The sequence below is a fragment of the Oncorhynchus clarkii genome, chromosome 10 (genome assembly GCF_045791955.1).
Source record: "Oncorhynchus clarkii lewisi isolate Uvic-CL-2024 chromosome 10, UVic_Ocla_1.0, whole genome shotgun sequence".
NCBI classification, from domain to species: domain Eukaryota; kingdom Metazoa; phylum Chordata; class Actinopteri; order Salmoniformes; family Salmonidae; genus Oncorhynchus; species Oncorhynchus clarkii.
In genome coordinates, this window is record NC_092156.1 from 67,576,862 (window position 1) to 67,599,359 (window position 22,498).

Sequence of the window (22,498 nt, forward strand, 5' to 3'; positions counted from 1 at the left end):
TCTCACCTCAGAGACTCCTCTCAACCCTCTCTCACCTCAGAGAGGTAAACAGATTCCTCTCTACTCTCTCACCTCAGAGAGGTACACAGATTCCTCTCTACCCTCTCTCACCCCAGAGAGGTGCACATATTCCTCTCTACCCTCTCTCACCTCAGAGAGGTGCACAGATTCCTCTCTACCCTCTCTCACCCCAGAGAGGTGCACAGATTCCTCTCTACCCTCTCTCACCCCAGAGAGGTGCACAGATTCCTCTCTACCCTCTCTCACCCCAGAGAGGTGCACAGATTCCTCTCTACCCTCTCTCACCTCAGAGAAGTAAACAGATTCCTCTCTACCCTCTCTCACCTCAGAGAGGTACACAGATTCCTCTCTACCCTCTCTCACCCCAGAGAGGTGCACAGATTCCTCTCTACCCCCTGGGTCATGTGTCAGGGGGTTAGTGGCAGCACGGGGAGAGATGCTCCATGTGGGTTTCGTTTACTAACGTATGCCGCATTAATTTGTTCAATCTCTCATTGGTTCTCTTGTTCGCCTGTTCAAAGGATCTCTGCTCATGTGTCATATTAGACTGCATGTGGTTTGCTGTGGTAATAGAATTGCTTATTGCGATGCTAACTCAATTATTCCTGAGAGCCCTTATCTGTGGTGCCGGGGTACGAGCCGTCTTGGCTCTGGATGATCATCAGCATTCAGCAGCTTGTGAATTTGAGAACAAAGGAGGTAGCTACCCCTCGGAGGCGAGAGGGCTCACCGAGGAGTAATTGAATTGTTTCTTGTTGTTGATGTTGTTGCCGGTGCCTGGCGCCGGCGCTGGCGAACGCGGTGGGGAAGGCTAGCGAGGAGGAAAGCTAATCTTCCATCACTCCTTAATTTTACTAGCCCGCTAAACACACACACACACACACACACACACACACACACACACACACACACACACACACACACACTCCGTTTTTGATGAACTCCTCAGTGATATCCCTCTCCTCTGTTCTCTTGCACTCTCATTCACCCTCTATCTCTTTTTCATTTTGCCTCCCTTCCTCTCTCTCTCACTCTGTCTCTGTCTGTATTTCTCCCTACCTCACCACCCTCCCATCCCCCTCATACAATCTCTCCCCCTTCCCTCTGATTTCTTGCAGACGGAGCAGTTTGTGCACGCGCTCAAAGACGAGCTGGTGAAGAGCGCCTTGCTGGCCCTCCACGCTGCACAGCCCGGCTATGTTACAAAGAACCAGAACCAGACCCTGCCAGGCCACCAGGGTCACAGCCACCAGGACCACCCTAGTCCCAGCCAGAGGGGTCAACAAGGCCAGAGTCCACCCCAGAACCCAGGCCACAGTCCTGGGCAGCCATCGGCTACAGACAGCCCTGTGGTGGTGTGTAATAATGTGGATGGTGGCTCCCAGATGGCTCCCATCAGAGAAGACGGGCAGGCTCCTCTGAAGCGCCAGGACTCCATACCGTGCCATAAGGAGTACGACGAGGAGGAATGGGCAAGTCCTGCTGTTTCCATACCATCATCTCACTCTGTGTCTGCTCTGCTCTGTCTGTCTGTGGGTCTCAATCTCTGTCCCCCTTCTTCCTCTCTCAATTCAATTCAAGGGATTTATTGGCATGGGAAACATATGTTAACATTGGCAAAACAAGTGAAATAAACAATTTAAAAAATAAACATTAAACATTACAGAAGAATAAAGACATTTCAAATATCATTATGTCTATATACAGTGTTGTAACAATGTGCAAATAGTTAAAGTACAAAAGGGAAAATAATCAAGCATAAATATGTGTTGTATTTACAATGGTGTTTGTTCTTCACTGGTTGTCCTTTTCTTGTGGCAACAGGTCATAAATCTTGCTGCTGGCATGGTACACTGGTATTTTACCCAATAGATATGGAAGTTTATCAAAATTGGATTTGTTTTTGAATTATTTGTGGGTCTGTTTAATCTGAGGGAAATATGTGTCTCTAATATGGTCATACATTGGGCAGGAGGTTAGGAAGTGCAGCTCAGTTTCCACCTCATTTTGTGGGCAGTGAGCACATAGCCTGTCTTCTCTTGAGTGCCAGGTCTGCCTACGGCGGCCTTTCTCAATAGCAATGCTATGCTCACTGAGTCTGTACATAGTCAAAGCTCACTCACTCTCTCTGTCTCTCTCTCTGTCTCTCTCTGTCTCTCTCTCTCTCTCTGTCACTCTCTCTCTGTCTCTGTCACTCTCTCTGTCTGTCTCTCTCTCTGTCTCTCTCTCTGTCACCCTCTCTGTCACCCTCTCTGTCTGTCTCTCTGTCTCTGTCACTCTCTCTGTCTCTGTCACTCTCTCTCTCTCTCTCTGTCACTCTCTCTGTCTCTCTCTCTCTGTCTCTCTCACTCTCTCTGTCTCTCTCACTCTCTCTCTCTCTCTCCCTCTGCCAGTGCAAGTCTAAAAGTTGCTGTATCTGATGATAAACAATAGTTAATATCAGTTACAGAAGTCTTAAGAAACTGTGTGTGTGCGCATGCCGTGTGTGCTAATAGAAACGATGGGGAATGAAGCCAGAGCTAACAGCAGGGACTTAGCCGGAGTCACACACTACAATTCCTAATCAGCCATCAAACAACTGTCTGCCTTTGAGAAGAGTTCAAAAACACTCACCTCTGAGACAAAGGACATCCAAACTGCACTCCAACACACACGCACTAAGCCATGCTTGGCAAGCCTAATTACTTTCCCCAACAGGCAGAAAGTGAATAAATCAATTAAAAAAGGTGGGTATTATGAGGACAATACGAAACAGAGGAGTTTGGAGGCTTTCTGCTCCAAAGTAGAAGAGCACTTTGAGAGTTATCTATTCAAGCAGGCTGCAATTGCCATCTACTGAGAGTAGAGAAACTCTTCATAGTGCTTCTGTGACCGATTTGATTTTGAGACAATGAAAGTGAAAGGCTAGTAGAACTCTGGTGATAAGGGCTTTGAACAGCCAACGTCCAATCATACTCAAACCCACTGTAGTGGCCCAAGGCAGAGATATACATCCATATTTAACATGGTTGATATTATATACTACATTCTATGTTTTGGGATCAAATAGTACCTTGAACATTGTGGTTCACTAACAGACAGGTGTGGAACATGGATTCATCTTCCAGACAGATCACATGGGGCGGCAGGTTAGACTAGTGGTTAGAGCGTTGGACTAGTAAACGAAAAGTTGCAAGATCGAATCCCCGAGCTGACAAGGTAAAAATCTGTCATTCTGCCCCTGAACAAGGCCGTTAACCCATTGTTCCTAGGCTGTCATTGAAAGTAAGTTTTAACTGACTTGCCTAGTTAAATCAAATAAAAATAAACATGCAGATTGAACTCTTTCCTTCGCTCTCTCTCTCTCTCTCTCTCTCTCTCTCTCTCTCTCTCTCTCTCTCTCTCTCACTCTCACACACACACACACACACACACAGAGGCCAGGTGCTGATGTTGTGTTTGTCTCCTCTAGGACAGGGTGTGGGCCGACGTGGCAAAGAGCCTCAACTGTGTCATCGCCATGGTGGACAAGCTCCAGGAGCAGGAGCCAATCAACAACAACCAGGAACAACCAATCCCTAAGCAGGTCCTGGCTGACGTCATCACCTCCCACAACCCTGGTAAGAGTTTCACCGCTGAATGTGTCATATATCAAAGAGTGACTCAAGTAAGAGTTAACAGAAAAACACGGCTCTACATCCATAACAATGTCCTATAGCCTAGTCCCAGATCTATTGGTGTTGTCTTGCCATGTTGAGATCACCTACATACAGTTAGTTATATAGTCCAGCAATACCAACCAGAGTCCTGGATGTATCTAGATGGAACAAGCTCTCGTCCTCGGTCTTAACTCCCTCTCACCATAGGGTGGCAGTCACGTACCACGACAGCCAGTATTTGGTCTGCACAAAATCTGCACACACACACTCAGACTCTCAGAACTGACAGAATGAAGCACAGGAGGTTGGTGGCACCTTAGTCGGGGAGGACGGGCTCGTGGTAATGAGCCCGGTAATGAGCCCGTCCATTCCATTCGCTCCGTTCCAGCCGTTATTATGAGCCCTCCTCCCCTCAGCAGCCTCCACTGGAATTAAGGTAAGAAGAAGAGAGTGCATAAATAACCACAGAGAAGTGGAGCAAGGACCTCTTGTTATTCACACCCAGACGTTATCTCCCCTGCATCCAATCAAATCCTCTCTCAGGCCTCTGCTCGGGGCGGCAGGGTAGCCTAGTGGTTAGAGCGTTGGACTAGTAACTAGTAACCGGAAGGTTGCAAGTTCAAACCCCCGAGCTGACAAGGTACAAATCTGTCGTTCTGCCCCTGAACAGGCAGTTAACCCACTGTTCCTAGGCCGTCATTGAAAATACGAATTTGTTCTTAACTGACTTGCCTAGTTAAATAAAGGTAAAATAAAAAATAAAAAAGATGAGGTCGTGTCCACTACTGCCAAGTGGTTGGCAGATTGGTGCAGGCTTAAGTCTGACCGGGCGAAGGTGCTGGCTCCCGTATCAGGATAGTGTGCATGTTGGTGAATCATTAGTGTGTATGAGCTTGGCAGCCGATCTAGTGACACGTCTTTTTACAAACATTCACAGAGGTAAGCAGGACCCGCAGCATTTTATTAAGGTAGAGAACAGACACAGGGAGTAAACAGGACCTGCAGCATTTTATTAGGGTAGAGAACAGACCACAGGGAGTAAACAGGACCTGCAGCATTTTATTAAGGTAGAGAACAGACAAGTTCCTTTAAAAAAAATGAAATGAATCCATGGACAACACTGCGGTGGCCTCCTGGCATAGCCACGGGAAGTAGTTTGGGGGTGGGTGCACTGAAGACCTCTATATCGTCGGTCCACTAATACAGGACTAGTAAAGGCCCAATACACTACTTTTGTGATAAAAAAAAAGCTAAATGTATGAGTGTTTACCAGCATTTGTAGCTTCAGCCTGACAATTATCTGATAATACCTGTGAAATATACAAATATTTGCTTGATATACAGTACTGTGCAGAAGTTTTAAGCAGGTGTGAAAAATGCTGTAAAGTAAGAATGCTTTCGAAAATAGACATGTTAATAGATTATATTTATCAATTAACTAAATGCAAAGTGAGTGAACAGAAAAATCTACATCAAATCAATATTTGGTGTGACCACCCTTTGCCTTCAAAACAGCATCAATTCTTCTAGGTACACTTGCACACAGTTTGATGCAACTCCGCAGGTAGGTTGGCCCAAATATCTTGGAGAACTAACCACAGTTCTTCTGTGGATTTTCTGTGGTGCTTCTCTCTCTTCATGTAATCCCAGACAGACTTGATGATGTTGAGATCAGGGCTCTGTGGGGGCCATACCATCACTTCCAGGACTCCTTGTTCTTCTTTACGCTGAAGATAGTTCTTAATGACTTTCACTGTATGTTTGGGTTTGTTGTCATGCTGCATAATAATTTTGGGGCCAATCAGATGCCTCCCTGATGGAATTGCATGATGGATAAGTATCTGCCTGTACTTCTCAGCATTGAGGAGACCAATAATTATGACTAAATCCCCAACTCCATTTGCAGAAATGCAGCCCCAAACTTGCAAGGAACCTCCACCATGCTTCATTGTTGCCTGCAGACCCTCATTCGTGTACCGCTCTTCAGCCCTTCGGCGAACAAACTGCCTTCTGCTACAGCCAAATATTTGAGTCCTCAGTCAAGAGCACCTGCTGACATTTTTCTGCACCCCAGTTCCTGTGTTTTTGTGCATAGTTGAGTCGCTTGGCCTTGTTTCCACGTCGGAGGTATGGATTTTTGGCCACAAGTCTTCCATGAAGGCCACTTTTGACCAGACTTCTCAAGACAGTAGATGGGTGTACCAGGGTCCCACTGTTTTCTGCCAATTCTGAGCTGAAAGCACTGCTGGACACCTTCCGTTTGTGAAGGGAAGTAAGCGTGATGTGTCTTTCATCTGCTCCAGTAAGTTTCCTTGGCCGACCACTGTGTTTACGGTCCTCAACGTTGCCCTTTCTTTGTGCTTCTTCAAAAGAGCTTGGACATCTGGAAACCCCTGTCTGCCTTGACATGTCTGCCTGGGAGAGACCTGTCTGCCTTAATGTCTGCTTGGGAGAGACCTTGCTGATGCAGTATCACTACCTTGGGTCTTGTTGCTGTGCTCAGTCTTGACTTTTGAAAGTAAACGGTCTTCAGCAACCTCACCTTGTTAGCTGAGTTTGGCTGTTCCTCACCCAGTTGTATTCCTCCTACACAGCTGTTTCTGTTTCAGTTAATGATTGTGTTTCCATCTACATATTGCATTGGTGATCATTAGCACCTGTTTGGTATAATTGTTTAATCATACACCTGACTATATGCCTACAAAATCCCTGACTTTGTGCAAGTGTACCTAGAAGAATTGATGCTGTTATGAAGGCAAAGGGTGGTCACACCAAATATGGATTTCATTTAGATTTTTCTTCTGTTCACTCACTTTGCATTTTTTTTATTGATAAATATAATCTATTAACATGTCTATTTTTGAAAGCATTCTTACTTTGCAACATCATCTGCTAAAACTTTTGCACAGTACTGTATGTTTTCCAGTTTCTTGAAATACTTTGCAAATGCAACTTATTTCTATGTAAAAACTGAAATGGTCTTCATTCCTTTTCCATTTTAATAGATGTCTTATCCAGAACAACTTACAGTAGTGAGAGCTTCCATTTTCATACTTTTTTGTACTGGTCCCCCGTGGGAATCAAACCCACAACCCTGGCGTTGCAAGCACCATTTGTACTGGTCCCCCGTGGGAATCAAACCCACAACCCTGGCATTGCAAGCACCATTTGTACTGGTCCCCATGTGGGAATCAAACCCACAACGCTGGTGTTGCAAGCACCATTTGTACTGGTCCCCCGTGGGAATCAAACCCACAACGCTGGCGTTGCAAGCACCATTTGTACTGGTCCCCCGTGGGAATCAAACCCACAACCCTGGCATTGCAAGCACCATTTGTACTGGTCCCCCGTGGGAATCAAACCCACAACCCTGGCATTGCAAGCACCATTTGTACTGGTCCCGTGGGAATTAAACCCACAACCCTGGCATTGCAAGCACCATTTGTACTGGTCCCCCGTGGGAATTAAACCCACAACCCTGGCATTGCAAGTACCATTTGTACTGGTCCCCCGTGGGAATCAAACCCACAACCCTGGCATTGCAAGCACCATTTGTACTGGTCCCCTGTGGGAATCAAACCCACAACCCTGGCATTGCAAGCACCATTTGTACTGGTCCCCTGTGGAAATCAAACCCACAACCCTGGCATTGCAAGCACCATGCTCTACCAACTGATCATCACAAACCACTTGATGTCTCAATGTACTTAATTACTGGATTCTGCATTGGTTTTCTTCATGGTGATGGAAAGTCTACAGGTACAACCCTAGATGACCAGCCAATGTACAATACAGTAATGAACATTTACATTAAGTGGTTTGTAAGGATGGTAAATTAGTACTGCACAAAAATGGATTGTTATTCCATGTTAATTTGAAGGTAGGCCTTGAAATACATCCACAGGTACACCTCCAATTGACTCAAATAATGTCAGTTAGCCTATCAGAGGCTTCTAAAGCCATGACATCATTTTCTGGAATTTTCCAAGCTGTTTAAAGGCACAGTCAACTTAGTGTATGTAAACTTCTGACCCACTGGAATTGTGATACAGTGAATTATAAGTGAAATAATCTGTCTGTAAACAATTGTTGGAAAATTACTTGTCATGCACAAAGTAGATGTCCTAAGCGACTTGCCAAACTATAGTTTGTTAACAAGAAATTTGTGGAGCGGTTGAAAAATGAGTTTTAATGACTTCCGACTTCCGACTTCAACTGTATATCAGTCCACTACAGAGGTTTATATCAGTCCACTACAGAGGTTTATATCAGTCCACTACAGAGGTTTATATCAGTCCACTACAGAGGTTTATATCAGTCCACTACAGAGGTTTATATCAGTCCACTACAGAGGTTTATATCAGTCCACTACAGAGGTTTATATCAGGCCACTACAGAGGTTTATATCAGCCCACTACAGAGGTTTATATCAGTCCACTACAGAGGTTTATATCAGTCCACTACAGAGGTTTATATCAGTCCACTACAGAGGTTTATATCAGTCCACTACAGAGGTTTATATCAGTCCACTACAGAGGTCTATATCAGTCCACTACAGAGGTCTATATCAGTCCACTACGGAGGTCTATATCAGTCCACTACAGAGGTCTATATGGTCACTAATAATGGTAAAGGCCCAGTGCACTACTTTTGTGAGAAAAATATATTTTCAAAAAAGTACATATTTTTGTATTAATATATTTTGTTTTTATTCAGATTTTTAGGGGAAGCTGACCAGCCAGACAAGCTCTTATCTTTTCACTTCTATGAAAACAGTCAAGGAATGCACCAAGAGACATGGAACAGTCATTATGAAACACCAGCCTCTTTGGTTCATACTGCAGTATCCAACAGTCATTATGAAACACCAGCCTCTTGGGTTCATACTGCAGTATCCAACAGTCATTATGAAACGCCAGCCTCTTGGGTTCATACTGCAGTATCCAACAGTCATTATGAAACACCAGCCTCTTGGGTTCATACTGCAGTATCCAACAGTCATTATGAAACACCAGCCTCTTTGGTTCATACTGCAGTATCCAACAGTCATTATGAAACACCAGCCTCTTTGGTTCATACTGCAGTATCCAACAGTCATTATGAAACACCAGTCTCTTGGGTTCATACTGCAGTATCCAACAGTCATTATGAAACACCAGCCTCTTGGGTTCATACTGCAGTATCCAACAGTCATTATGAAACACCAGCCTCTTTGGTTCATACTGCAGTATCCAATAGTCATTATGAAACACCAGTCTCTTTGGTTCATACTGCAGTATCCAACAGTCATTATGAAACACCAGTCTCTTTGGTTCATACTGCAGTATCCAACAGTCATTATGAAACACCAGCCTCTTGGGTTCATACTGCAGTATCCAACAGTCATTATGAAACACCAGCCTCTTGGGTTCATACTGCAGTATCCAACAGGCATTATGAAACACCAGCCTCTTGGGTTCATACTGCAGTATCCAACAGGCATTATGAAACACCAGCCTCTTGGGTTCATACTGCAGTATCCAACAGGCATTATGAAACGCCAGCCTCTTGGGTTCATACTGCAGTATCCAACAGTCATTATGAAACGCCAGCCTCTTGGGTTCATACTGCAGTATCCAACAGTCATTATGAAACACCAGTCTCTTTGGTTCATACTGCAGTATCCAACAGTCATTATGAAACGCCAGCCTCTTTGGTTCATACTGCAGTATCCAACAGTCATTATGAAACACCAGCCTCTTGGGTTCATACTGCAGTATCCAACAGTCATTATGAAACGCCAGCCTCTTGGGTTCATACTGCAGTATCCAACAGTCATTTTGAAACGCCAGCCTCTTGGGTTCATACTGCAGTATCCAACAGTCATTATGAAACGCCAGCCTCTTGGGTTCATACTGCAGTATCCAACAGTCATTATGAAACACCAGCCTCTTGGGTTCATACTGCAGTATCCAACAGGCATTATGAAACACCAGCCTCTTGGGTTCATACTGCAGTATCCAACAGTCATTATGAAACGCCAGCCTCTTGGGTTCATACTGCAGTATCCAACAGTCATTATGAAACGCCAGCCTCTTGGGTTCATACTGCAGTATCCAACAGTCATTATGAAACACCAGTCTCTTGGGTTCATACTGCAGTATCCAACAGTCATTATGAAACACCAGCCTCTTGGGTTCATACTGCAGTATCCAACAGTCATTATGAAACGCCAGCCTCTTGGATTCATACTGCAGTATCCAACAGTCATTATGAAACACCAGCCTCTTGGGTTCATACTGCAGTATCCAACAGTCATTATGAAACACCAGTCTCTTGGGTTCCTACTGCAGTATCCAACAGGCATTATGAAACACCAGTCTCTTGGGTTCATACTGCAGTATCCAACAGTCATTATGAAACGCCAGCCTCTTGGGTTCATACTGCAGTATCCAACAGTCATTATGAAACACCAGTCTCTTTGGTTCATACTGCAGTATCCAGCAGTCATTATGAAACACCAGTCTCTTTGGTTCATACTGTAGTATCCAACAGTCATTATGAAACGCCAGCCTCTTGGGTTCCTACTGCAGTATCCAACAGGCATTATGAAACACCAGACTCTTGGGTTCATACTGCAGTATCCAACAGTCATTATGAAACGCCAGCCTCTTGGGTTCATACTGCAGTATCCAACAGTCATTATGAAACGCCAGCCTCTTGGGTTCATACTGCAGTATCCAACAGTCATTATGAAACGCCAGCCTCTTGGGTTCATACTGCAGTATCCAACAGTCATTATGAAACGCCAGCCTCTTGGGTTCATACTGCAGTATCCAACAGTCATTATGAAACATCAGCCTCTTGGGTTCATACTGCAGTATCCAACTGTCATTATGAAACGCCAGCCTCTTGGGTTCATACTGCAGTATCCAACAGTCATTATGAAACGCCAGCCTCTTGGGTTCATACTGCAGTATCCAACAGTCATTATGAAACGCCAGCCTCTTGGGTTCATACTGCAGTATCCAACAGTCATTATGAAACGCCAGCCTCTTGGGTTCATACTGCAGTATCCAACAGTCATTATGAAACACCAGCCTCTTGGGTTCATACTGCAGTATCCAACAGTCATTATGAAACGCCAGCCTCTTGGGTTCATACTGCAGTATCCAACAGTCATTATGAAACGCCAGCCTCTTGGGTTCATACTGCAGTATCCAACAGTCATTATGAAACACCAGCCTCTTTGGTTCATACTGCAGTATCCAACAGTCATTATGAAACACCAGTCTCTTTGGTTCATACTGCAGTATCCAACAGTCATTATGAAACACCAGCCTCTTGGGTTCATACTGCAGTATCCAACAGTCATTATGAAACACCAGTCTCTTTGGTTCATACTGCAGTATCCAACAGTCATTATGAAACACCAGCCTCTTGGGTTCATACTGCAGTATCCAACAGTCATTATGAAACACCAGCCTCTTGGGTTCATACTGCAGTATCCAACAGGCATTATGAAACACCAGCCTCTTGGGTTCATACTGCAGTATCCAACAGGCATTATGAAACACCAGCCTCTTGGGTTCATACTGCAGTATCCAACAGTCATTATGAAACGCCAGCCTCTTGGGTTCATACTGCAGTATCCAACAGTCATTATGAAACGCCAGCCTCTTGGGTTCATACTGCAGTATCCAACAGTCATTATGAAACACCAGTCTCTTTGGTTCATACTGCAGTATCCAACAGTCATTATGAAACGCCAGCCTCTTTGGTTCATACTGCAGTATCCAACAGTCATTATGAAACACCAGCCTCTTGGGTTCATACTGCAGTATCCAACAGTCATTATGAAACGCCAGCCTCTTGGGTTCATACTGCAGTATCCAACAGTCATTTTGAAACGCCAGCCTCTTGGGTTCATACTGCAGTATCCAACAGTCATTATGAAACGCCAGCCTCTTGGGTTCATACTGCAGTATCCAACAGTCATTATGAAACACCAGCCTCTTGGGTTCATACTGCAGTATCCAACAGGCATTATGAAACACCAGCCTCTTGGGTTCATACTGCAGTATCCAACAGTCATTATGAAACGCCAGCCTCTTGGGTTCATACTGCAGTATCCAACAGTCATTATGAAACGCCAGCCTCTTGGGTTCATACTGCAGTATCCAACAGTCATTATGAAACACCAGTCTCTTGGGTTCATACTGCAGTATCCAACAGTCATTATGAAACACCAGCCTCTTGGGTTCATACTGCAGTATCCAACAGTCATTATGAAACGCCAGCCTCTTGGATTCATACTGCAGTATCCAACAGTCATTATGAAACACCAGTCTCTTGGGTTCCTACTGCAGTATCCAACAGGCATTATGAAACACCAGTCTCTTGGGTTCATACTGCAGTATCCAACAGTCATTATGAAACGCCAGCCTCTTGGGTTCATACTGCAGTATCCAACAGTCATTATGAAACACCAGTCTCTTTGGTTCATACTGCAGTATCCAGCAGTCATTATGAAACACCAGTCTCTTTGGTTCATACTGTAGTATCCAACAGTCATTATGAAACGCCAGCCTCTTGGGTTCCTACTGCAGTATCCAACAGGCATTATGAAACACCAGACTCTTGGGTTCATACTGCAGTATCCAACAGTCATTATGAAACGCCAGCCTCTTGGGTTCATACTGCAGTATCCAACAGTCATTATGAAACGCCAGCCTCTTGGGTTCATACTGCAGTATCCAACAGTCATTATGAAACGCCAGCCTCTTGGGTTCATACTGCAGTATCCAACAGTCATTATGAAACGCCAGCCTCTTGGGTTCACTCCACTTGACCACTACATTCCCCTACCTTCTCAAACCTCACTAAAGCTGGATGGACTTTCTGCCTTGACCCCACTGATGTTTGACATATGTTTGCTTCAGATATGTTTTGAATCCACAATTGTTTATAAATTGGAGACCCTAGAAGCTAAACAAACTGTCCAAACTATGAACAAACAATGATCTATCTTATAAGAAATATGTAACTAAATTAGAGTGTTAGAGCTGCAACCAGCTGCAAAACATTTCTCAAACATTTAAACAGACCACTGAAAGGGTTTTCAGTCCTTGGAGAACATACCGTAACTGAAGTTTTGAAACATTCTTCAGGATGGCAACTTAACATTTTCATTTTCATTTAATGCTGATGCATTTCTAGGCTCCTTAATCAGCACAACTAAAGATGTAGAGAAATCAGGACACATCAAGATTCCAACATAAACTGCAATATATGGTTCTCATATGTATATATATATATATATATATATATATATGTCTTCTCCTGTCATATCTCTCTGTATGTTGCAGAAGGGGATTGGCGAGAGCAGCTCTGCCCTCTGGTGGTGAGGTTGAAGGAGTGCGTCGCGGAGGTGGTGGTGCGGGCCAGGAGGGCCATGACCTTCGTCCTGCTGCAGGAGGCGGCCTGCAGCATCCCCCAGGGACTGTTCCTCAAGCAGAGGAGGGATGTGGTCTTCAGTCAGGCGGTAGGTGGCCACCTGTGAAATGAGGACTCCACTTTGGAAACAGCCTATAGATATTTGGTGCAATTGATTTGTCATGTCAAGGCTCTTTAACCAATGCCAACGTTTTTCAGCTGTTAGGAAGCTAGTTATGATGTACAGTATCAAACCACCATTCAACGGCATGTGTTTGTTTACATAATTTACACAAGAGATTAGTTAGCATTTCCCTGACTATGTTTCTACTGAAACACAGCTCCTAATCCTAACATATGCAGTAATTGGAAGTGATCCAGCAAGTCTTTGAAACTGATACGGCAGCAGCTCAGACTACTTGCAGGAAAATTACATTCAGAGGTTGTTTGAATTACCTTGTGACCTAGATAAACATGTCTTTTATCAGCTGATAATGCCTTAGGATGGCATAATGTTCCATACATAATCTCTGCAGCAGGGGGTCAACTCAGTCCACAGTTGGGCGGTAGGCTTTTGTGTGCATTAGGGCTGAACCCCATTAGTTGACTGGAATGACATGGGCCTCTGCATTTAGGGTTTCTGTAATTACACAAAGTCAAATATAATTGTGCCCATCTCAGTGAACTAACCCATTGCGAAGGCCTAGACTAAAAGCCAATGTATGTTTGATCTGAAAATGTGGTCGGAGGCAATTATGGAGCCTCCAGAGGCACGCAGAGGCCAAGTCGAGCTCTGTACCACATCGCCATGCACCTCTTAAATGCTGTAACAATGTAGAGGGCTCTGTATAGCTCTGCATTGACATGATTGGTTGACGGTAGTTGGGGCCGGTACACCCTGTATAAACACACACTCACTTCCTTGACAACTTCCTTCACAACAGCTCTTCACTGCTCCGTGAAGATCAAGAAGTATGAATGTCCTGACTTCTGCAGAGGCCATATCACCGTAAATGCTGCATGGCCAATGCAGACATCGGATTGACCATGCAGAACCCAGATGCACAATGCACTTCTCTCTCCAGAATGAGCTCTCTCCCGCCAATTTGTGCACATTAATTTATCTCAACTTCATTGTGTGAATTGTTTACGGTTGGTTGTTAGTGTCTAATATACAATGTTTGTTTGGTTATGGTCATTTCTGTTAATGCATCCAATATATTATTATTCCAGTCTTCCTGTTCTCATTGTTTGCAGAGCACACAACCTGTGCTACACTGAGAAACACATTTTGGTTCATTTCATTCCATTGAACAGTTTTGCCTATTCAATTTATTCATTGTCTTTTGTTTGGAGCGTTCCTGTCCATGTTGAGTAAGGACGCGCATCTGATTGTGCATAGAAGTATATACGCCTGCAAATGTAGGCATATAAATGTGCCCATTTGGGGATCTGATAGTATTTCTGATTGGCTTAATACACCACCCCTAATGAGCTGTGGAGCTTCTCAAAGTAATGTTTTCTTCACCTCAAACAGCAAGCAAACTGTCTTTTTTTTGTTTTACATCCGTTGAGAATGACACAAGTTCCTCAATGTATTTGAAAAATCTTTCCAGCTCTCTCCCTTTTGGTAACTGCTCAGCGTGAAAGGGAAAAATGTCGTGCTCTGATCCAGTGGAAACATCATAAAATAGGCCTACCTGATTACTCCTTATCAGTGCTTGACTTGGACTGAAATAGGTTCCGGTACTCATTTTGGGTGCTGCTACTGTTTTATATTTAGGTGCAGGAGCTCCACAATACTTTTGACATAATATTCGCAAGTATTAGAACATTCTAGGTGCTGCTACTAGCTCCGGTGAGCTCCTGCCCAAGTCAAGCACTGCATCTTATCCCGTGCGCAAATACCCTACAGCTGTGTCTGTCTCGAGCTCACTGGAAACTCTAAGGGCCCCAGAATATTTTATACAATGTTGCAAGTTCCCTAGCATTAGCTTCCAGCCAGACCAAGTTAATAGTTGATACAATGTTTCAAGTTCGTTGCAGACAGGCAATGCATAGCCAATGTGATTTATAGGATATTTTTTTATCATGATATTTTCTATCTGCGGCCTGCAATGAAGATGCTATTATAAATTAAATGAAGGTCTTCCTCGTAAATGTGCATAGAATAACTATAACTGGCACACAGATCAGTAGAAAGGGTAAGAAAAAATGGCATTCCACATGAGAAAGGTTGCAGGCTCCTCGTGTAGCATATTACCGGCAACTTCATGAGAGTAACGGACGAATCTGCGAAAGCCAGCAGGAGCGAGAGAATGGTTGGGTCAGGTTAAGTTTTTTTTCTCCTGGTTAGCTAGATATTTGGCTCCCTCTTGAGTAATTAGTGTGTTATTTAATCAAACAGTAAGCTTAAAGCATCAGACAAGCTCAATGCATATAGTTGATTTTATTGAAACACATAGGGTTGTGCCTTTTATATGGAAAAATACACGTAAAGAAATGTAGACCAATTGATTGGTCGAAAGAACAGACGACTTTTGGTCGACCAAGGTTTTTTTTGGGGTGGGGACTGCCCTAGTGTGAATGCCTTACCCTTTGCCCAACTGGATACAGAGATAATAATATAAGTGGATGATGTGAATAAATTATGTAGTGTGCCGTGTTGCTTTTTGATTGAAACCTGACGATGTGCCGTGTTGCTTTATGATTGAACCCTGTGTGTGTGTGTGTGTGTGTGTGTGTGTGTGTGTGTGTGCAGCTAGCTGCGTTGGCGTGTGGTTTCGTCATGAGGCTGTACGCGGGGATGGAGGATAAGGGCTTCCTCAGGCAGCTCCACCTAGTGGGCCTGGTGGCACAGTTTGAAAGCCTGCTAAGCACCTACAGTGAGTACTCTAGTAGGGTCAAAGGTCAACTGTCTTACACACTGATCTAAGGTCTGTTTTTTGCATTTCCACCCCTAACAGTGGAGTTTAGGGTTGAGAGAAGGTAAGCTCATCTGAGATATGTGTCTAAAGGTGACTTTTACCTAAAGGATTTCCCAATTTGAAAGGTCCTTCAAGATTAACAAAGAGTAAAGGAAGTTGTATAACATGCTTTTATACAGTAATGCACAGTTAATAAAGATGGTACCATTTGATAATATTTTGTACCATTTGTCATAATTGTGCATTACCATGATAGAATGTGTAATGCAGTTTAAAACCATTATATTTCCATGATCCACATCTATACCATTGTATAAATTAGGCAATACCATGGTATTATTTAGGTGCATGGCAGTACCATCATCCTTCAAAGCTATAACCATGGTACATTTCCATGATTCAGATCTATACCATGGTATAAATTATGAAATACCATGGTCATATTTAGGTACAATGGTAATTTCATGGTGGTACCATCATACTTCAAGGCTAAAACCATGGTACATTTCCGAGATTAAGAATGTACCATGGTATTAGTGAAGATACAATAAGGTTACCATGGTTATGAATGAAAGTACCATAGTGGTACCATGGTACATTTTTCTAAGGGATAGTTTGAAGGCATGTACTGCAGACAGATTATCTGGTTACCATGGAGACGGCCTGATTCACTGACTAAAAGTCTCATCAAAGAGAGAGAACTTCTACGATAACGAACCACTTTTCATGTAGTTACTTTCTTCTGAACTTGTTTATATTACTTTCTAGTATGTCAAGCTAGTTTACAGAGTACAGTGCCTTGCGAAAGTATTCGGCCCCCTTGAACTTTGCGACCTTTTGCCACATTTCAGGCTTCAAACATAAAGATATAAAACTGTATTTTTTTGTGAAGAATCAACAACAAGTGGGACACAATCATGAAGTAGAACAACATTTATTGGATATTTCACACTTTTTTAACAAATCAAAAACTGAAGAATTGGGCGTGCAAAATTATTCAACCCCCTTAAGTTAATACTTTGTAGCGCCACCTTTTGCTGCGATTACAGCTGTAAGTCGCTTGGGGTATGTCTCTATCAGTTTTGCACATCGAGAGACTGACATTTTTTCCCATTTCTCCTTGCAAAACAGCTCAAGCTCAGTGAGGTTGGATGGAGAGCATTTGTGAACAGCAGTTTTCAGTTCTTTCCACAGATTCTCGATTGGATTCAGGTCTGGACTTTGACTTGGCCATTCTAACACCTGGATATGTTTATTTTTGAACCATTCCATTGTAGATTTTGCTTTATGTTTTGGATCATTGTCTTGTTGGAAGACAAATCTCCGTCCCAGTCTCAGGTCTTTTGCAAACTCCATCAGGTTTTCTTCCAGAATGGTCCTGTATTTGGCTCCATCCATCTTCCCATCAATTTTAACCATCTTCCCTGTCCCTGCTGAAGAAAAGCAGGCCCAAACCATGATGCTGCCACCACCATGTTTGACAGTGGGGATGGTGTGTTCAGCTGTGTTGCTTTTACGCCAAACATAACGTTTTGCATTGTTGCCAAAAAGTTCAATTTTGGTTTCATCTGACCAGAGCACCTTCTTCCACATGTTTGGTATGTCTCCCAGGTGGCTTGTGGCAAACTTTAAATGACACTTTTTATGGATATCTTTAAGAAATGGCTTTCTTCTTGCCACTCTTCCATAAAGGCCAGATTTGTGCAATATACTACTGATTGTTGTCCTATGGACAGAGTCTCCCACCTCAGCTGTAGATCTCTGCAGTTCATCCAGAGTGATCATGGGCCTCTTGGCTGCATCTCAGATCAGTCTTCTCCTTGTATGAGCTGAAAGTTTAGAGGGACGGCCAGGTCTTGGTAGATTTGCAGTGGTCTGATACTCCTTCCATTTCAATATTATCGCTTGCACAGTGCTCCTTGGGATGTTTAAAGCTTGGGAAATCTTTTTGTATCCAAATCCGGCTTTAAACTTCTTCACAACAGTATCTCGGACCTGCCTGGTGTGTTCCTTGTTCTTCATGATGCTCTCTGCGCTTTTAACGGACCTCTGAGACTATCACAGTGCAGGTGCATTTATACGGAGACTTGATTACACACAGGTTGGATTGTATTTATCATCATTAGTCATTTAGGTCAACATTGGATCATTCAGAGATCCTCACTGAACTTCTGGAGAGAGTTTGCTGCACTGAAAGTAAAGGGGCTGAATAATTTTGCACGCCCAATTCTTCAGTTTTTGATTTGTTAAAAAAGTTTGAAATATCCAATAAATGTCGTTCTACTTCATGATTGTGTCCCACTTGTTGTTGATTCTTCACAAAAAAATACAGTTTTATATCTTTATGTTTGAAGCCTGAAATGTGGCAAAAGGTCGCAAAGTTCAAGGGGGCCGAATACTTTCGCAAGGCACTGTATCTAGCTAACTAGCCAGATAGCTTTGTAACTATGAATTGTTCATCTTCCATTGTTTAGCGAAGTAGCTAGCTGGTTGATGTTTTCCTTTTGTAACCAGGGCAGATTTAAGCAACACTCACCTCCCTAAATGCTGTTTACATTGATATCCATACTGAATTAAGCAGTTATGGACCTCATGGGCACCCTTAACTTTTCACTTACTTTTAGGGGGAATTCACCGTAAAATTATTTGTGCCAGTGACTTAAAGTTCAGGAAACTTTAAGTTAATTTTCCCCTCATTTCCCTTAAGGTGTTTTATGCAAATTGGCCCTATTGCCCGTTTTGTTGCCCAGTGTATTTCTCCTACTATGACCAGAACAGATTGTCTACTTCAAGCGAACAGGAAGTAACCTCTAATTGACTAATTGGGGCTGCTGTTACAGGTGAGGAGATTGGCATGCTGGAAGACATGGAGGTGGGCATCTCAGACCTGCACCGGGTGGCCTTCAAGATCACCCAGGCCAAGACAGACGACCCCTGTGACCTGCAACCTGTAGTCATCGGCAGGCGGTGAGACTCTATTACCCAGCATCCTTTAACCAGTGGTTTTGTCATTACATGGGAGATTACATAGTGTGAAATAGTTTTTTTTTTTAGATTAGCTTGGGGACTTCATACATCATATCATACTGTAATACAGAGTAATACATTATTATTGATCCAACATGGCAAATTGTTTTTTCAGGTGTATAGTTTTTCCTATTCTCTCTTGGACAGATCTCCGTAAACATAACTGGTACCGTGTAATCTGTCGGGAAGAAATGGGATGGGTGGGATAATGTAGTAGCAGTAGTTGCTGTGTTTGGGTTTTTCGTCACTGGTCATTTGGAAAATCACAATTTCGCAGGTGTTAGCATCTTTCAAATTTAGAAAGGGGAGTGCGTCTAAGTAGTCCTTAGACTACTGGTGCAGTAGTAGCTGTGCCACCAGAGATTCTGGGTTTGAGCCCAGGCTCTGTCGCAGCCGGACGCGACCGGGAGGCCCATGGGGCGGCGCAAAATTGGCCCAGCGTCGTTAGGGAGGGTTTGGCCGGCAGGGATATCCTTGTCTCATTGTGCACTAGCGACTCCTGTGGTGGGCCGGGCGCAGTGCACGCTGACCAGGTCGCCAGGTGTACGGTGTTTCCTCCGACACATTGGTGGCTTCCGGGTTGGATGTGCACTGTGTCAAGAAGCAGTACGGCTTGGTTGCGTTGTGTTTCGGAGGACGCATGGCTCTCGACCTTCGCCTCTCCCGAGTCCGTACGGGAATGCAGCGATGAGACAAGTCTGTTACTACTACCAATTGGATACCACGAAATTGGGGAGAGAAAAAAAGAAAGGGGAGGGCACATTTGGCCTGTAACTTGCAAAAAGACAGGGTGGAGCTCCTCGTTCTGGTTCCGCTCCTCGTTCTAGCATCTCTTCTCTTAACACGTATGGACCCAGAACTTAATCGAGCAGCTGACCAATTACATGAGACTTTAGTTCTGGGTTAACCGAGATTCAGCTTTTCCTATTTCACCAATTCTACCTACTGATTGAGGTGGTGTAGATGGTAGTCTAATTATTCCAAAAGCAGTAGACAGGGTTGAAAAGTCCTTAAAAACATTTATTTTCCATCTGACAATAATGAATAGGTTAGCTTCCACACGACTTACAGTGAGCCATTTCCTGTTATCCAGGCTAAATATCCCACTGAAGCCTGACTGTGTTTGTTTAAACAACTGATCCTGTATCTCAGTAACGGGAGTAGCAACACATTTGTCTCAATGCTGACGTGTGCTGTTAACCAGTAAACCTGTCAGATGGGTAATAAATAGTAATGTAATACTATCAGACCAATCAGTACCATGTCAAGGCCCAGTGAAAGTTGTGTGGACATCACGCCATCCTACTTACTGTAACTTCAGACTCCACCAAGCCTCTGTTCAGGCTTGTGCTCAGATTTGAAGTGTTAAAAGAATGGGTGAGAAGTGCTTCAAAGTTGGTATGTGATGTCTTGGTGTCCACGCATATCAAATCTCTGTTTACACTTTCTCTTTCACCCTTCCTTCCTTCCTTCCTTCCTTCCTTCCTTCCTTCCTTCCTTCCTTCCTTCCTTCCTTCCTTCCTTCCTTCCTTCCTTCCTTCCTTCCTTCCTTCGTACCTCCAACTCTCTCTCTTTCCCCTCCTCCCATTCTCCCTTCCTATCCCTCTCTCCTTCCCTCTCTCCCTCCCGCCTACCTCCCTCTAGCGACCATTATACTGTAGAAGTGCCATTACCACGGCTGGCCTTCCAGACGTTACCCCATGAGATCAAAGAGGGCAAGGCGTTGCAGGTTTACCCGGTGCTCTTCAACGTGGGAATCAACGAACAGCAGACAATAGCAGACAGGTACCGGAACACTTTTCTCTTTTACGGGCGAATCATATCTTCCACTTTAGTTACAAATGTTCACTTATTCTCCCATTGACATCAGTTCATGATTAAGTGACATTTTGACTGAAGTAGAAGTTCAGTCAACCAGCCTTTTTTCCCCCGATCCCTCAGTTTCTTCTGTTACACACTATGGGAGAAAAAACATTTGTTTTGGATGAGATAATGTTGTCTATAGTCATTTCCCATCATGCTCCCAAGGTCATTGTCACCCAGTGTAATGTTATCGCCTTTGGAGCATCGAATAGGATTGTTTCTATCCAGCCAGTAAGCCTGGTTTGAGACAGGATATTGTGGCCATGATGTTAGGCTCACATTCAGAAAGAAACTGTGTTAGTGGTAATGTATTGCAATCATTTCAAGACTGCCAGACCTAAGTCACGCGATCAGTCTCACTGACCCGTAACTTTCACCCAAGTCTGTGATATCTCCTTCTTTTGGTGAATGATGCGCCATGCCATAGAGATCCGGCATTTACAAAATCACACTGATTGCCGTACCGGGGGGTGCTATAGTAATCAACTGACATTCCAAATTGCACAAGCATGTCTCCTGTTCCGTCATAAAATGTGATTCATATATGCAGCCTCTCATGACCAACAAGTTTCTCATAAGGACCTATAAGCTCCGCCCATTGGTTTTTCTGCTAATTAGACTTTTATCCCCTACCAAACTTTGAACAAGCATATCTCCCATAACAACCTATATCATTTCGGTACTTAAAATGAAATGATGCAATAATTGTCACTAACTGACATAAGAAGGAGCGCTCTGTCATTCATGGGGGACAACAGGTTTACTGTAGACTTGTTCTCTTTCTCCCTGTACAGATTAATTTGTCCTTTCAGGTTCTCTGTACAGATTAATTTGTCCTTTCAGGTTCTCTGTACAGATTAATTTGTCCTTTCAGGTTCTCTGTACAGATTAATTTGTCCTTTCAGGTTCTCTGTACAGATTAATTTGTCCTTTCAGGTTCTCTGTACAGATTAATTTGTCCTTTCAGGTTCTCTGTACAGATTAATTTGTCCTTTCAGGTTCTCTGTACAGATTAATTTGTCCTTTCAGGTTCTCTGTACAGATTAATTTGTCCTTTCAGGTTCTCTGTACAGATTAATTTGTCCTTTCATGTTCTCTTTCTCCCTGTACAGATTAACTTGTCCTTTCATGTTCTCATTCTCCCTGTACAGATTAACTTGTCCTTTCATGTTCTCATTCTCTCTGTACAGATTAATTTGTCCTTTCATGTTCTCTTTCTCCCTGTACAGATTAACTTGTCCTTTCATGTTCTCTTTCTCCCTGTACAGATTAACTTGTCCTTTCATGTTCTCATTCTCCCTGTACAGATTAACTTGTCCTTTCATGTTCTCATTCTCCCTGTACAGATTAACTTGTCCTTTCATGTTCTCATTCTCCCTGTACAGATTAACTTGTCCTTTCATGTTCTCATTCTCCCTGTACAGATTAACTTGTCCTTTCATGTTCTCTTTCTCCCTGTACAGATTAACTTGTCCTTTCATGTTCTCATTCTCCCTGTACAGATTAACTTGTCCTTTCATGTTCTCTTTCTCCCTGTACAGATTAACTTGTCCTTTCATGTTCTCATTCTCCCTGTACAGATTAACTTGTCCTTTCATGTTCTCATTC

At 43.5% G+C, this 22,498-nt stretch overlaps 1 protein-coding gene across 5 annotated transcripts in view; it reads left to right on the forward strand.

Moving 5' to 3' along the window:
- LOC139419032 (type II inositol 3,4-bisphosphate 4-phosphatase-like) overlaps positions 1 to 22,498 on the forward strand; it is a 218,981-nt gene that overhangs the window by 184,120 nt on the left and 12,363 nt on the right. For all 5 annotated transcript variants that reach the window (XM_071168887.1, XM_071168888.1, XM_071168884.1 and 2 more), the window contains 6 exons: positions 1,140 to 1,493; positions 3,473 to 3,620; positions 13,007 to 13,182; positions 15,835 to 15,958; positions 18,841 to 18,967; positions 20,672 to 20,812. In XM_071168887.1, the coding sequence (XP_071024988.1) occupies positions 1,140 to 1,493; positions 3,473 to 3,620; positions 13,007 to 13,182; positions 15,835 to 15,958; positions 18,841 to 18,967; positions 20,672 to 20,812 (1,070 nt within the window). The remainder of the gene's footprint in view (positions 1 to 1,139; positions 1,494 to 3,472; positions 3,621 to 13,006; positions 13,183 to 15,834; positions 15,959 to 18,840; positions 18,968 to 20,671; positions 20,813 to 22,498) is intronic.